At 44.7% G+C, this 16,170-nt stretch overlaps 1 protein-coding gene across 2 annotated transcripts in view; it reads right to left on the bottom strand.

Annotated features, from left to right (window-relative positions):
• KIAA0586 (KIAA0586 ortholog) overlaps window positions 1-16,170 on the bottom strand; it is a 637,696-nt gene that overhangs the window by 224,656 nt on the left and 396,870 nt on the right. For both annotated transcript variants that reach the window (XM_086937986.1, XM_086937987.1), the window contains exons 23-25: window positions 11,318-11,543; window positions 8,316-8,533; window positions 1,391-1,467 (exon numbers count right to left, since the gene is read on the bottom strand). In XM_086937986.1, coding sequence (XP_086794112.1) covers window positions 1,391-1,467; window positions 8,316-8,533; window positions 11,318-11,543 — 521 coding nt within the window. The remainder of the gene's footprint in view (window positions 1-1,390; window positions 1,468-8,315; window positions 8,534-11,317; window positions 11,544-16,170) is intronic.

The following is a 16,170-nucleotide window of genomic DNA, read 5'->3' as shown; positions in this document are numbered from 1 at the left end:
CACCAGGCATAGTGGTACTGAAGTACATATGCCTGTTTTAACCCTTCTCCAATGAAGATAGACATGGATCCAAATAAACGAGGTAGATTGGTCCCACTGGAACGTGAGAGATGACCACTAAAAGGGCAGAGAAGTCTGCAATGTGTATAATAAGAGACTGAGCAACCAGGCCGACTAACCGGAGGATGGCATCCACCTTAGGTGAGAGAAAGTGGCCACTAGAAGAACCAAAACATATAGTTAAGTGAAAAGAAGAAAAAGTGAGAATGGAATCAGTCTAAGCACAAGAAAATGAATTAAGTCTCCACCACCAGGTGGGGAAAAAAGCACATTGATAGCACCGGACAATGCCTCTGAGCTACAGCGCCTGGCCTCAAGAAAGGATCAGGAAATCACGGCAAGGGAAAACAAAGTCTGGAAAAGCAAGGGAACAAAATCCCACACAAAATCACCTGACAACAGTCAGGGTGCCGAATGAGAACCCCAAGTACACTTACAATGGGGACAGAGAACACATGAGGCTCCTGCCTTCATAAGAGCCAAAGAAGAAGGGCCACAAGACACAAACCTCCTTAACTCAAGCAGGGTAAGACCCTAGAACAATGAGACAGACATCAAATCAAGAAGTTGTTCTAACATGGAGAGCATTTAATTCTCTGTCCATCTCTTCCTGTTTCCCTATTATTTATTTATTATAATTGTATTATTTTATTTTTTGGTTGAAACCAAAAGGGTGGGCACCAAATGGCCGCAGGACTGCAGAGCAAAACGTACCCAAAGGCATAAAAGGCCATATGAAAATCTACACAGAATGTTTTTTAGATGACATGTTGTATTGTGTGCTGTTATGATTTATCTAAATCGAATAAAGCTTGGTTGCCTGGCTGACATCTGAAATTACATCATTGACATCATCAGACTGCATGGAGGGGGTGCAAGTTATAGATACCCAAGTCAACTATAACTGGTGAACTACAGTTTTCTTGCATATAAAATGGTATTTTTTTATTACATTTTCCCCTAACTATGTCACTTAAACCTTTATTTTTTCAGCAAATTAATATTTTTATCAAAACAATGATTTTTAACGGCGTATAGCAATTAGAAAAAAAGTCAGAAGAGGATCATGCTAGAACTGAAAGAGTGGTCAACATTGCATACATTTGTATGGAAGCTCTAGTGCTCAGGTATGAACAGAATATAAGGAGATGGGGTTATGGCAGGTATGGGGACACAGCAGGGAGCCGCTCAGAGTTATGCCCTTCTCGCCACATCCAATTCAGCTTTGAGAAGCCTTCAGTCTTGCCATCAGGGGGGCAGTTGCTTCCAAACAGAGACCAGACTTCGACTGAACCAGGTGCAAGAACCACAGCTAAAACCATATGCTTACCATATCTTGGGAATCAGGCAGAGTGCTTGATAAACTGGCATTGAGATTGGAAAACATCAGCCCACCTTCAGCCAAAGCTGTAGAGAAAGTACAGATGTGAAAGAAAATTACAATTAATTAAACCAAATTAAAATCTTTGCACAAAATTAATCACATTTACTTTCAACTATGAGTTTGTCCATTATGTTCCCTGTTAAGAAAGTGAGAGAAGCATGTGAAAAAGTGAACAAGTGGGCTTTGAAAACGTACATTGTTGAGGACCAAGTGAAGGTAACAGAGTAAATTGCTTGTCAATTTTAGATGCTTCCCACCCACCAAGATTGATTTTGGTTGCCATCTTCTGGGTGCTCCCTCCCATGAGGAACAGCGCTTCTACAATCCGAGCCAAGCCATTTCAGTCCTGATGAGACCCTTTTATCCTTCCAAGGGTCGAAACGTCATCGACACATGTCCATAGACAGACAACTTTTCATAACTGTGACACAATCTATAATTCCCTGTATCCTAAAAATTTACTGAATATTAATTGCTGCCTTTTGATATGAATCAACTAATACACCATATATGTTCACTCACTACCTCACTTTTCTCTTGTTTTGACTTCGGTTTGGTTTCACACCTGAGATTTACACATGTATTCTCTCTCTCTTTTTGACCTGAATGACACTCACAAAATGGCTCAATGTATAGTGGTTCTTGTCTACTAAAACTAAGTTCGGCTGAACCGTAGTTACTCATCACACAAATACTGGCTGTGCTGTTATTTCTCTCACAAATCTATATTGAATAACACTGTTGACTCAGTCAAAAAGTTTACTTTAATGACTGATTCTACACAAAAAGTTATGTGAAACTAAAAAACCTTCGTAAGAATGAGTTCCATGTGAACTTCTGTTCCAAGGATAGCTTGATACCCCTGTTCACATGGACATAAGGGTTGAGCTTGTTTTTGGTCATACATGCTTCACAAGGGGAGTCCTCACATCTATGCTCTTGTGATTTACCTTCAATTAAAATATCAATACACGTTTATTTTATTTTTGCACCAGAAAACATATTTAGCCTAACAGAAACAAGCATTGAATAAGAAAATACAGTCTCGTTTAATTTCTGTCATAACTGTGAAATAATACTTTTTGCATTTCGTGGCGTTGAGGTACAAAAATAGACAAAATAATAATACATTTTTGGCTAAAATATTATGTGATTCCCTTGCTCTTTTTATGTATTTATGTTCATTTTTCTTAAGTGAGCTGCAAACAGTCGACGACTGTCTCAGAGTGCAAAGTGTGGATAATATTAGGTAAAACGGTCATTGTTTAAAAAAAAAAATGATACAATTGCTTTTTAGAGCTGGTGATAATATATTTTGAGCATGTTCACAATCTAAATTCGTGGCTATGAAAAAGTATAATTATGCCAAAGAAGACTGTCCAGGATAAGTGAAAATAAGTACATCTAAGTCCCAATATACAATAAAATACAGTATATATTGCCCCGCCAGTAACCGTGTATGTAAGGAGGCACAGCAAAAGCATACATTGCTGAAAATTCACATTCTAGGGGTCGAGTCATAAATCATTTTTGACTGGCCCTATGTCATGTCCTTGGTGGTAACTTAAGGTGCAAACAACTATTACCACTCAATTATGAAGCGGTACAAAAGGGGGTGGTCCAGGGAAGGCATGGCTTGGCAGTTCGGGCTGGACTGTTCCCATGAGGCACAGGGTCAGACTGATTTGCATATGGCCATGTCTGAACTGGGGTAGCAGAGTGGGCTAAAGAACAGTGATGGATTAAACCCAGATCTGTTGACTGGGTGTGAGTGTTAGATTGGTTCAGATGCTCCGTCCATCACCACCCCCTTTTGTATCGCACCCAATTATGAAAGCAGATTTGTGGAAGTGGAAAAGAGTGACAAGAATATTTCTGCATTTGTGTCATGTAGCATTTTATTGTGATGTGAATTGTTTTTGGGTGCAGATGAGCTGCACTATTTCAATGTGCTGTTGTGTTGGACCGGATTTTTGCGCTATGTTTAAGTTTTGTTCTGCTGTGGTGTGACCTATTGTGTTAGATGTTATTTTCTTTTCTGTATATTATTGTGTTACGTTCTGTTGTTTACTTAAGTTGACTTAACCAACTATGATGGTATTCCGTTTGCCTACATGGGTGAGGTTTTGTGGGTCTCTCCCACACTCAATGAGGGAGGCATGGGTAACACCTGCTAAGTGACACAAGCGCTCCAGACTTAGATGGGGTGGGGCGGTGGATAACCAAGGTAATAGGAGTCAGAGGTGAAAGTACGGGCCACACATCAGGGGTATTGAAGGGGGGGGTCAATATGAGATTGCCCAAAGAGGCCTCCATGGTCTTGGTCAAGTCAGCTACTGTTTTCTTGCTCTAGAGCAGCGATACTCAAAGTATGGCCCGGGGGCCGCTTGCGGCCCTCTTGGCCTTTACTTGCGCCACCCCTGGTGAACAGCAGCATGAGCTGTTGTTTAGTTGCTGAGCTCTAATATTCAGAATTTTTTTTTTTAAATAAACAGGCAAGCATTTATTAACCTGCAAATAAATGCTTGCCCGTTGATTTAAATGTTTGTTTAGACCTCCTTACACAGTCTATGATCTACCCAGACCCCCTACTGCCACCATGCTAGCATCAGTGCAGCCCTCGGACACAACACAGACCGTATTTTGTGGCCCCTGGGTAAATGTTTGCGAATACCCATGCTCTAGAGTCGGTGAAAAAGTAAGGCACAGCAAAAATTAAAATTGCCACTACTGAAGTTAAGTCACCAAAATTCATCCACCTTTCTAAAATACCTACATAAGGATTACTCAAAAGCACGTCAGACACGGGTCTTACGGAGACCTTCACCAAAATCTCGACCTACTGGTACCGCACCCCGGAGAAACTGCACGAGATGGACAGGGCAATACCAGGGACATGCTGGCGCAACTGTGGCAATACTGGCACACTTACACACATACTGTGGGATTGCCCCATTCTGGCTCCTTATTGGGAGGAGGTCCTGGGTGAGGTGGACAAATGTTTTGGGATAGAGCTGCCGAGGTTCCCTGCCTATGTTCTACTGGGATTGCCAAATGGGTTGATGTATCCCCTTAGGTCCAGGAGGGGTAGACAGATTGCGATTGCTCTGGGGTCAGCGGTGCAAAATATTCTCATACATTGGCGTTCTACCACACTTCCCTCTGTAGTTGGCTGGCTGCATAGATTATGGCATGTCCTTGGAATGGAGAAGATGTCCTTAGTAGCCCTGGGAGACACTGATACTTTTGAGGAACTGTGGGCGCCCTTTCATAGCCTGTTGTGCTCTGAGTTTCGGGAGATCACCTGTCCCAGATATCTTAGGTTGTTACGGCTGACGCCGCCACCGGACCCGCCTGTCTGATCGGACGAGGCTGGCATCGTATAGCGGGGATTACTAGAGGGTCGATATGAAGAGAGAGCTGATCTGCGATAAGAATTCGTCAGGACGAAGGCGAGCGGAAAATGGCGGTCGGAGTCCGGGCAGAGTCGGAGGTAGAGTGAACTGCCAGCGCGACCTGCGGACACTGTATGCTGCGAGGACGGAGTGTGCAGACAGCAATGAAAGGGCGCAGATCAGCGACCGGCTGAAAACTACAAAAGTAAGCAATCGCCGTAAGCGCCTGAGCTGTACTGAGAAAGGCGGGTGAAAGCAGGCATTATGGCGGCGCCAAGGTCCGTATGATAGCGGGTACACACAACGTTGGGTCTACGTGGGGCACTAACAGAAGTAACCTCGCCAGGACTGTCGAACACTCTAATAGATCGCTGAAATAAAGGAGGGAGGCAATCATAAAACGGACTCTGAACCTCTGGGGCAATAAAACTTTACTTGTCGGATACGGCAGGCAAGATGGCGGCGCCCGTAGAAAAATGAAGATGCATAAAATACACTGCGCGCACTGCGGTATTGGAGAGTGTGGAGACTGACTGTTGGCGCTGAGACCGGAGCTTGCCAAACGCGAGGCTGCACACAAAGGACACCGGGTGCCTGCTTGATCACTAGGTATAGACGCACATAGTGGACCTCAGGGAGTGCTGGCAAGTAAAATGGTGGCAATAAGATCCAAAGCATAACGAGCCCACACAACGCTGTGCTTCACGTGGCATTCATAAAATAACAACCGAGCCGGGGGGGCACACACTCTCCACCATCACTGGAGTAAATGAGGGTGACTACTGCACAGCTGACCCCGTCGACCAAAGAAGGAGAATGTACTAAACGGCGCGCAATGTAAAGAACGGCTGAGGGACGAAACTAACTGATAGCGCTGACACCGAGGCTTAACAGCAACACGAACTTCACACGTTGAGCCCAGGGCAGATGGTCGGACAGTGGGCTTCGACTTCTACATACCATACTTTGGGAAAGGTCAGGCCAGTAGACCGGGAGCAGGGCTGCAACAAGGTGTACCACTCCTCAGACTACCAGAAACATCACATACTGCTGACACGCAAGGAATGCTGCAGGTGTAGTCGGTGGTGAGAACCGGAGGTGGGAACGATGGAGTACCCAGGAGAGGGGGGGGGCCAGAATACTACGTACACCCCCCGCACAGACATACAATCAGTGCTACCCACCGCTTTTCGCAACTACCACAACACAGTGCGGTAAAGATACTCTCGCCGCTGCGAAAGTGGAGTGACGCCACGCCAACTGACAGCGAGTTGTTCGGTGACCGACGCTAATTGAGGGCATGTAACATGCGATAATTTGGAACATTTCGCATCACGCACTTCACACCCACAGCAGTGGGAAAAGCAGCGGACCACGCGCTTCCAGGGACAAACCTAAAGGGATTTTCTCTCTCTGCAGCAAGGACATGATTAACACACGAGGGTAATCACCCAACCGTTGCTTTGGACTGCCTTTCTCCCCCCGGACTTGCAGCAGCACTCTTCCTGGACTTTCAGACTTAGACCTCTGTGTTCCCCGCCACTTTCTCTCTATGACTCACTTCTTCTTCTACCTTTCTACTCCGCCTTTTTAGCGATCTCTCACCTCCCCCTCTCTGTCCTAGTGACCTCTCTATTGTCTCTCCTGATGCCTACTTGTGACTATCTGCTTCCCTCTCTGGTTTGTCTCACTTTCCTGCCCTTCTCTGTCCCTCCCTTGGCGATGTGACTTTAAAACCAGTCTTATCCCCTCCCTATGTATATAGAGATAACTCTAATTACTAGTATATACAGTTGATGTGACTTTTAGAGTATATCCTTGTGTACCCGTCATGACTTCAAACAAGTATGTATATATATATGTATATAGGGATAACTCTAATCACTAGTATAGGCAGTAGACCTTTGTACCATCTACCATTCCTATGTGACTCTTAGAGTATATCCAGTCATATCCCTTCCCTAGGTATATAGAGATAACTCTAATCACTACTATATGCAGTAGACCGTTGTGCTCTCTACCATTCCTATGTGACTCCATTTGTATCCCTTCCCTATGTATATAGCGATAACTCTAATCACTGTAGTTGACTCTTATCACTAGTGTTCGTAGTGTACCTTAGTACTCTCTACCACCCCTATGTGACCCTTAGGCAATAAATCACCGCCTGTGCCTTCAGATGCCCACGAGGCCCCTGCAAGATAAGACTCCCTCACAGCAACTCAGGAACTGGGCTAGCTTAAAACGAAACTGCCCTCCCTGCTCACAAAACCACAATAATAAAAAGAGGACTACTGTCTCTTCTCCTCATATGGGGCGGCCATCTTTGCCTAGTCTCTCTCTCGGGTGGATAGCCGGGGTTTACACTCATGTGTTTACACCATTTTCTGGATAGAATGTCTACCTTCTTATATGGCAATACTATATCTCTAGTTGTACTATGTTCACTAGCAACTCCGTCATGACTTCAAATAAAGTAGTTGTAAAGGGTCAGCTGAAATTCCAGGAGCCTAGTCCCGACAGGCCGACGATTTCGAAGGGCTGGAAGAGGTCCCCCACTACACGGTGGAGGAGGGCACTGGACATTCCAGGAGCCTAGTCCCGACAGCTCGACGACTTCGGAGGGCTTGAAGTGGTCCCCCGCTACACGGCGGAGGAGGGCACTGGACATCGAATGCTGTCTTATTTAAAGCGCTTTGATAACCTATTCGGTTCAAGTTATTGAAATGTGCAACGTAACTGATTCTATGTAAACTGCTGTGTTAACATGTAACGAAACTTGTGCTATGTAAAGCGCTCTGTTAACCTAATCGGTTCAAGTTCGCGCTATAGAAAACTCTAAAAATAAATAAATAAAATAAATAAATGGTAATGGCACAGTACAGGGGGTGGGTTGGGGTATGGTAGTTGGGGGGGTTCTGTATGGTTAGGTAGGTTTTTGGAGCGGGGATGCTTCTCCACCCTTCCCCCCTTTCCCCCCCCCCCTTATTTTCTTTTTCTTTGCCCCCCCCTATGTTTCTCTTCCTCTCCCCTCCCCCCCCCCCCTCCTCCCCTCCCCCTTTCCCCCCCTCGTTATTTGTATGTGGCCACAGGCGCGAAAGCTGTGTTCCCGAGTCGAATGAAGCCTATTGAAAAGATGTAACTGCTTTGCTGTATCTGCTGTATCATACGCACCGATTGTGCGGCTCCTGTGGTTTATCTTTTTCTTGCCCTGTTGTTTCCTACCCCACCCTGATTCAATAAAATACTTTAAACATAAAAGCACGTCAGAAGTTGTTTGCACGTTGTACTCAATAGGATTTTAATGTTATTTGGCAGTTCTTATGTTTTATTTTAAAATAATGTGCCATGTACTTTTGTTATCCGTATACACTTTAAACTCAATTTGCTGTGCTATATATAGCGAAAACGAGTAAATCACAGTGTTAACGGTTAGAATTAACATGACCAATGCGCCCACATCTCGAGCACTGTACCTCTAGCCGCTACCAGTTGCCCGTAGGTGTACAGAATTTCCCCTTCTGAAATGGGATGGTCGACTGTTTCGGTTTCCGTCACGCTGCTCTCCTCGGTGGATGAGCTGGGACTTGGTGGCTGCACTTTACTAGGAAGTGGCACAGGTGTCTGGTCCCGGTCTGAATATTCTATTGAGACCAGACTCGTTGGTTCCTCCTCTTGCGCCACAGACATTTCACTAAAAGACGAGAAATATTGAAATCTTATACATTGGAATTATTGAAATTAATGACACACTGCATATAAATTGGCATTAACAGGTTCAAAGAGTACAATGTGCTAATCTGCACCTCGTACAGTGCTCCGCTGTCTTTTGACTAGGTTAGCGCTATAAGAATACCATATAAAACATACATACATACAATTGAAAGCCGATTAAGAAATATAGGAACAACATAATAAACCTATGTATGCCCTTAGCATGAACAGGTGTCCTTCAAATCATTCAATAAAGCACACACACAAAAAATGGTAAAAACAAAATGGAAAAGTAAATATTTACTCTGCTTCCAGCTTACATATCAAAATTAATTAGGAGAAAGTAGATGCTTCCAGGATACTGCTTTTTTGGCATTCCTTAAATTCTAAACCAAGAAATTCACATTAAAAAACTGTCTCTAATCCAGATGAAGAGTCAACATATTAGTGTAGAATAATTTTAACAAGTGTACCGATTCACAAATTAATAACAACTATAATAAAAAATGTATTCAATACTGTTAATTTTCTAAAAACGACTTCCTACTGTGAGGACCGAAAAAGACAGCTGGATTCGCAGGGCCAGAACCATACGAGGCATTGTCTTGCAAACAGATAACAGGACAGCCATCTTAATAAGATGAAGAGCCTCAATCATGTCTGAAGATGGCCACCACTGATATACATTTACAGGTATTTACAGAATGCTATGACTTTTCAGGAGAGGATGATATCAGGGCTGACTAGATGGCTGCTTAAAGTGTCCTCTACCACCAATCAAACTGCGACTTATGATCACTAAGAGACCATTTAGAAGAGGGCTAACTGAGCAGCCCTATGTCAGATGAATAGACGTATTGCATGGCTGAATGGAGACTGCTCCGTCCCGTCCCCACCCCGTCTCCACTAGGCTGCCTGCAAATACGCCTTATGTGCAGCACTGAACGGTAAAAGAGAGGGCAGAATAAAAAAAATCCCAGTAAGCAGTTTTACAGTAGCAGGGTGACAGAAGCGGATCCTAGCAGGGCAACATCAATGGAGAAGTTCCATACTCCTCTGAGCATAATACGTGTAGAGATGATCATAGGGTGCTCGTCCCACAAGCAGTCTTTGTGTAGGAGTCTGCACTAAATAAACACCTTCTATAAATGAATACGTAAATATTTGATCGAGTCAGCTCTAGCAGCAACCTGATAAGAAAGGTTTAATGGGAAACTACCTCGAAGGATATCATGTTTCTGAGCTACCGAGTACAGGGCAGACAAGAATTGTAAGTTTACATCTTAAGGAATCTGATGATTTATCCATCTCAGATATTAGTGGAGTAGCAAAGTAGCCGAACTCTACTCTGTTGCTGATGAACCTCGCATTGTAATGACTCCTTAGAAAGCAAAGGTTGAGGACAGGGGAAGGGGAAGGGGAAGGGCGAGTTACTGAGGGGGAGGAGCAATCTCAAAGACTTGGGACATAAGGGAGTCTCATGCTGAAGACTTGGATGGCCCATGCCTACTCTAAGGAGTGTGCAGTCAGCCCGTGTAGTACTGATCGATGACTCCTTCAACTGTAAGAGCATGTCTTTCACCGGGGATTGAAAAGGTTGTCCTTATGAAACCAGAGGTTAATGACTGTATCAAGAGCCTTGTCTTTTAACTCTAAAGACTTTGTCCAAATGATTGACCAAAAGTCCATAGACAGTCATGGGCATCCAAGCCAGCTCTCTGGTGCTTGAGTGACTCAAGGCCATTTAGTCAATCCTTCTGAGAAGTATTTCCACTGTCCTAGAAAACACAGGCATCAAGCACTACTGCGAGCTCAATAAATGATTAGTACCTCCTTTTTAGACTCCGAATTTCAACAGTCAGTGCTTAGTTGTAGATGGCAGTGTGGGACATAAGGTTTAATGTAGATAGCACGTTCATCACTCTCAAATATAATGTACAAGAAGTGTTATCCCTTTATATAAAAAATAAAAAAAAATATTTAAAGAGAATATGCTCAGTAACTCTTTGGCATTTAAGGGATTTTACCATATTTTTGAATAACCATGCAACTGATTTTGTAACTCTTCTTTGTAGCAGTGGAGCACTTTGGAAAACAGAAATACAATTACAATCTTATTGAGTTTGTGGTCAAGAACATTGTCTGCTCGTGGAACACAAGATTTTGTTACACAAATATCTTGTAGTCAGTGATTTCTTTTGTTCAAACTATTTACAAAAAGCAAACTGTTTATAATGCGTGCATACATATATCATACAGTTGATGAATGTCAGAGGAAATCATTTAATGTACATACAATTTATTTAATCCACTCTCAAATTCACTGTTTAATTATCTTGAACGTCAATGCTATTTTGCAACTATTTGTGAAATACTAGGATTGCCAGGGTTGAGTTTTCCCAGAGCAAATAGCCAACATCTAACACCTATATATTTGCAGTGGAATGATTACCCCCCACTTAGCAGAATTCTACTTGTTCACACCAAGGCGAATCAGCTGTTTTGTTTTTTTGCTTTCATTTTGCACCAGGTCATATAGGTGAACGTGGATCTTTCTACCTACATTACCCACCTGACATTCTGCCAAAATTACAGGACACTAGAAAACAGCACTCTGTATTGCCCTGCATACAGCAGAATTCTATGAAATGAGGGTTTAAGATATCATTTGGGTCTATCTCAGTATGCAAGACATTTGAGAAACAGCCTTTGATAATACGCCTCAACACATCCCTTATATTACCAGTGACAAGTAGCAACTCACAGAGGTTTTGGATGAAGTTCTGCCTCTTTGACAGAAGTAGGATTTTCCTCCTCCAAAGGTAACTCGACATCCCCCCATGGAGATGGGCGAGGAGGACTTGGCATCTGTACTGTATCAGGGACTTGATCCTCAGGAAGTGGCACAGGTGTAGCTACACGAGGTGGCGTTGACACAGGAGTGACTGTAGGAGTTCCAACAAGAATCTGGGAATCTAGACGTTCTGTTTCTATAAAAAAAGAACAAAAAAATAACAACTTAAAAACCCTTGTATTGATTCCAAACTCAAACTTTATGTATTAAGTACAAACCTTTTGGAGGATACAAGAGAAATGCTAAATCCTCATGAATTAGGTGACCATGATTTCGTCTCTAGATATCTGCTATAGGCATTTTAGATCATTAGAATACCCTGTACTGTGCATGTGATGTGCCTATTATCTGTGGGGCTCCCAGCCTAGTTTATGTGGAGTACATAGTATCCCAAAGCCGATTACACTTTTTGACTTGGTACTCAGTACTTAACGCAAATTGCAGCAGTACATTTTGCTATCCACTTTTGAAGGTTACAACAGAGGATAGGTTACTTTTCTCGGTTTCTTTCAGTTTTCATCAGCCATAAATGACAGTGTATTTGGTAAACAGGACCTGCAAAGTGTGATTTGAGCCTATCTGTATCCTAGGAATTTCTGATCTTCAGGAGCAGCTCCCTGCCACCTAGCCATCAGCCAGGGCTTTCCTGCTTGGCCCTATAGTTCCCAAGAAACCCTGAGTCCTCCTCCTCTCACAATTGCAGAAACCTTTGAAGTCTGTGCGGGGAATCCCAAGACAGCGACCTCCATCTCGTAGCCCCAGCCTCTATGTGCCCTAAAAAGCCCAGTGAACAAACAACAAAGAAGGTGGTAAGAACACAGAACTGTGCTGTGTATTTTTGAAATTTTAAAACTGCTGTTTTTCTACCTGTGACTGTTTAAATTGAACTCTTGGTTTCCGTGCAATTTGTACTGTTAAAATTGCTGTTTTTTTCTACACACAACGGTTTGATTTTCTGTCCTAATTTCCCCTTTACTGTGCTTAGGCTTGCAGGGGCATACCCCCACCCCTCTCTTGTGTCTTTAAAAGTTAAAAAGGCAAACTACACCCTCAGAGGCTAAGCAGAGTGTGCTTAAGAGACTTCTTAATCGGCTTTATGGTTTAAACTGTATTTGGAAAATACATGTATCACTTGTATTTGGCTAAAAAATCTGATTTGTTTAAGTGTGCGAAAATCAGAATTGTAAGTGGCTTAGATTTGCCCTCACCTGAAGGTTAAAACAGGACATGCAAAGTGTGGATTGGGCCTGTCTGTATCAAAGGAGATTTTGATCTTCAGGAGCAGCTCCCTGGCCATCAGCCTGTGCCTAAGGTCACATGACTCTTATATAAGGTTCCTATAGGTTGTTACATCTGTGCTCCGATTGGTTCCTATTTCTCGAGTTCCTATTGGGCTTAGGGTTCTGATTGGCTGATAGGTCTGGGCTTCTGATTGGATCCTGGGTCTAGGATTTCTATTGGACTAGGGGTTTGGTGTCTGACTGGCTGCTAGGACTAGGGCTGTGGTTGGTTGTAAGGGTATGGTCTCCTATTGGTATGGGGACTTAGGGCTGGTGTTCTGACTGGTTAGGGCTAGGGTTCCCATTGGCCAAAGGTGTCACCTGGTCACTAGGGCTATTTAAGCTTAGGGCATCTCAGCCTAGGCGTTGAGGCTAAGGGCGAACAGGACCAGGGCAGTTGCCAGTTTGAGACTGGTCAGGCCTAGTGCAAGAAATGCTGCCCTTTTCTCTGATTTACCAGCACCCATCCACATCCCTCTTGGACCTCTCAGCTTCCTTTGACATAGTTGACCATGACACTCTAATGCACAGACTCTATGAAGCCGGCAAAGAGGGGACTGCTCTTGACTGGATCACATCCTACCTTCAAAACAGAACAAATGTCCTCCACTCTCCCCCTTTCTCATCCAAACCGTACTTCACAAAAACAGGGGACCCTCAAGGCTATCATCTCACCCATGCTTTTCAACAACTACATGAAGTAATTATTGGCGTGATCAATTAATTTCAGCTCACATGCTATAACTATTCATATAACACACAGAGTCTCCTTAGACTGGAAAGCTCCAAAGACATTGGAAACTCACAAATGTTCAGTTGACTAAGAGCCGTTGATCAGTATATGAAATGGAACCATCTCAAACTGAATGCTTCCAAAACACAAATACTCAAATGTGGCGATTGGATGATGACCCACTTGCCGCCTGGCCTGACGATCTGGGACCACCTCCTTAAGTACCTAAGGAAGTAAGTAGCCTTGGAATTACTATGGACTCCAAGCTATCAATGAATGCCCAAGTGGACAAATTAGGAAGATCAAGCCTCATTACTATGAAAACTCTGCAATGCATCTTCCCCCACCTGGGATTTCAACACAAGGCCAAGGCTACTATCTCTCTTGTACTGTCTAAACTTAGTACGCCAATGGCTTCTACCATGGATCATCTTTATCAACTGTGAAAAGACTACAGCAGATTCAGAACTCTGCTGTCAGACTACTCCTACAAGTAAAGCCATAAGCCCACGTCTCCCCCACCTTGAGGGCCCTACATTGGTTACCAGTAGCCAAAATATTTATATTCAAGCTGCTTTGTATCCCCCACAAAGCAGTACATGGAACAGGGCTGCTTTTCATCAGGAATAAAATCACCAAATACATTCAACAAAGGAACTTCCGGCTCCAGATTGGTACCTCGCCTCAAAATCCCACCAAACAAGACTACTCAATAGTTGGCTCTTCCTTACATAACCACCATACTAAAACACAATTGTCCAACATATCCCTCTGCATATAGCATTTAATTTGAATATATGCATCTAGATATGTGTATTTCTTTGCATGAATATGTATAATGATTATGTTTATAAATATATAGTTACTCTTTAGGTCTGCGTAACAAATGCACACATTACCTATGGTTATATTATTGTATGCTTACCATGTATATAGATCACTGCATAGTTTTCATATAAGTTATTTGATAAGATGCTTATGGTTCTCCGTTTATTTATCTATCACAATATGTACATTTTATCATAATTATTTCTCTACAATTGTTTCACTATTGCATTATTGAAGAAAAAATACACAAATAAATTAGCTGAAAGTCAGCAACACTTGAAAGTCTGAGTTTATTAAATATAACATAAATGTTGATATATTACCTTCCTTATACATGTATACCTTCCATGTACTTATGTATCTATATATTTATTACTTTAGTCCTTGTTAGACGGACCGGGAGGGTCGGCCGAGGACAAGGGGAGAGGTCTCCGGGGAGAGCCGTCTCCAGCGATCGTACAGACGAGTAACTTCCCCCCCACAGATGTACACCACACCAAGATAAGGTTTAACGTTCTTTATAAGCAATCTTTAAGTACGGTAGAATGGTACAAGGAGGTCTGGACTCAGGGGTCCCCTCGATTCTAGTCTCTTAGATGGGAAGGGGGTAGCGGGACAGTCTTGTTACCAATCTGGTAGAGGCGATGATATGATGGATAGCTCACAATCCTCGAGCTCGGCGTTCTAGATGGACGGGCCGCGGCAGCGCCGGCAGGTCCCGAGATGATCGAAGGTAGCGACGGTCCGCGGCGGCGCCAGCAGGTCCCGGTGAAGGTGGTAGTTACAACGGTCCGCGGCAGCGCCAGCAGGTCCCGACGAGGATGAAGGATGCAGAAGGTTGCGGCAGCGCCAGCAGGCAAGACAATAGTTCGCAAGGCAGGGCTACGGCAGCGCCAGTAGTCCGTCAAGGATGAGTTCTTCGCGGTGTCTCTCGACTCCAGGATACAACTGCCTTCCTGCTCTGGAGCTGCCCCAGTTATAGGTCTGGCGCCCTTTGATGTCCGGACCCTCGCACTTGGAGGTCGGGAGGTCCGGGATGAGGGAGTCCAGACACCCAGCAGGGGGGTGGAGCCAGCACCCGGGGGAGCTGGGGGGCGATCGGCACCTGGCGGGGGAGAGCCATCGACACTTCTTTCTCCCATTGACCTGCCAAGTGGTCCGTCCACCTCCGGGGTGGATGGTGGTGCCGGGATGTCGGGGCCTGGCCAGGCCCAGGGTTAGGGTCGATCTGAGGCCACGCGGCCTCGTGGTGCAGTGTCCAAGATGGCGGCCGGGCCGGGCGAGGGAGCCGGTAGTGATTCGGCCCCATGATGCAGAGATGTCCGGGGGCCGGAGTCCCGTATGAGACGGGGTGCGGGTTGCTTCTGTGGGTAACACCTGGAGGGCCGGGCTCGGGCCCTGTCATGCGGGGAGGAAGCAAGCCCTTCATGTGGCCTGTCCAACATGCGTCCCCCCCAGCTGAAGGCGGGGGGAGTCACCCATCTTCTTGGGGACTCTCCTCGTCGAGGCGGAAAAAGCGTGACAGGCCATCGGCGTTGGCGTGGTCTTGGCCAGGTCGATGTTCCACAGTGAAGTCCATCCCCTGCAGGGAGATGGACCAACGCAATAGTTTTGGGTTTTCCCCCCGCATCTGCATTAGCCACTGCAGGGGCCGATGATCTGTCTGCACCCGGAAGTGGGTACCGAAGAGATAAGGCCGGAGCTTTTTGAGGGCCCACACCACTGCGAAGGCCTCCCTCTCGATGGTGCTCCAGCGTTGTTCTCGGGCCAGGAGACGTCTGCTGATGAAGGCCACTGGTTGGTCAAGTCCTTCGGGGTTCAACTGGGAGAGGACCGCCCCAATGCCATGGTCGGAGGCATCCGTTTGTACGATGAATTCCCGACTATAGTCGGGGGCCTGGAGCACAGGGGCAGTGCACATG

The sequence above is a fragment of the Lissotriton vulgaris genome, chromosome 9 (assembly GCF_964263255.1).
Source record: "Lissotriton vulgaris chromosome 9, aLisVul1.2, whole genome shotgun sequence".
Lineage (NCBI taxonomy): Eukaryota > Metazoa > Chordata > Amphibia > Caudata > Salamandridae > Lissotriton > Lissotriton vulgaris.
Note: the sequence above shows the minus strand (reverse complement) of the source record. Positions and strands in the feature narration are given on the sequence as shown.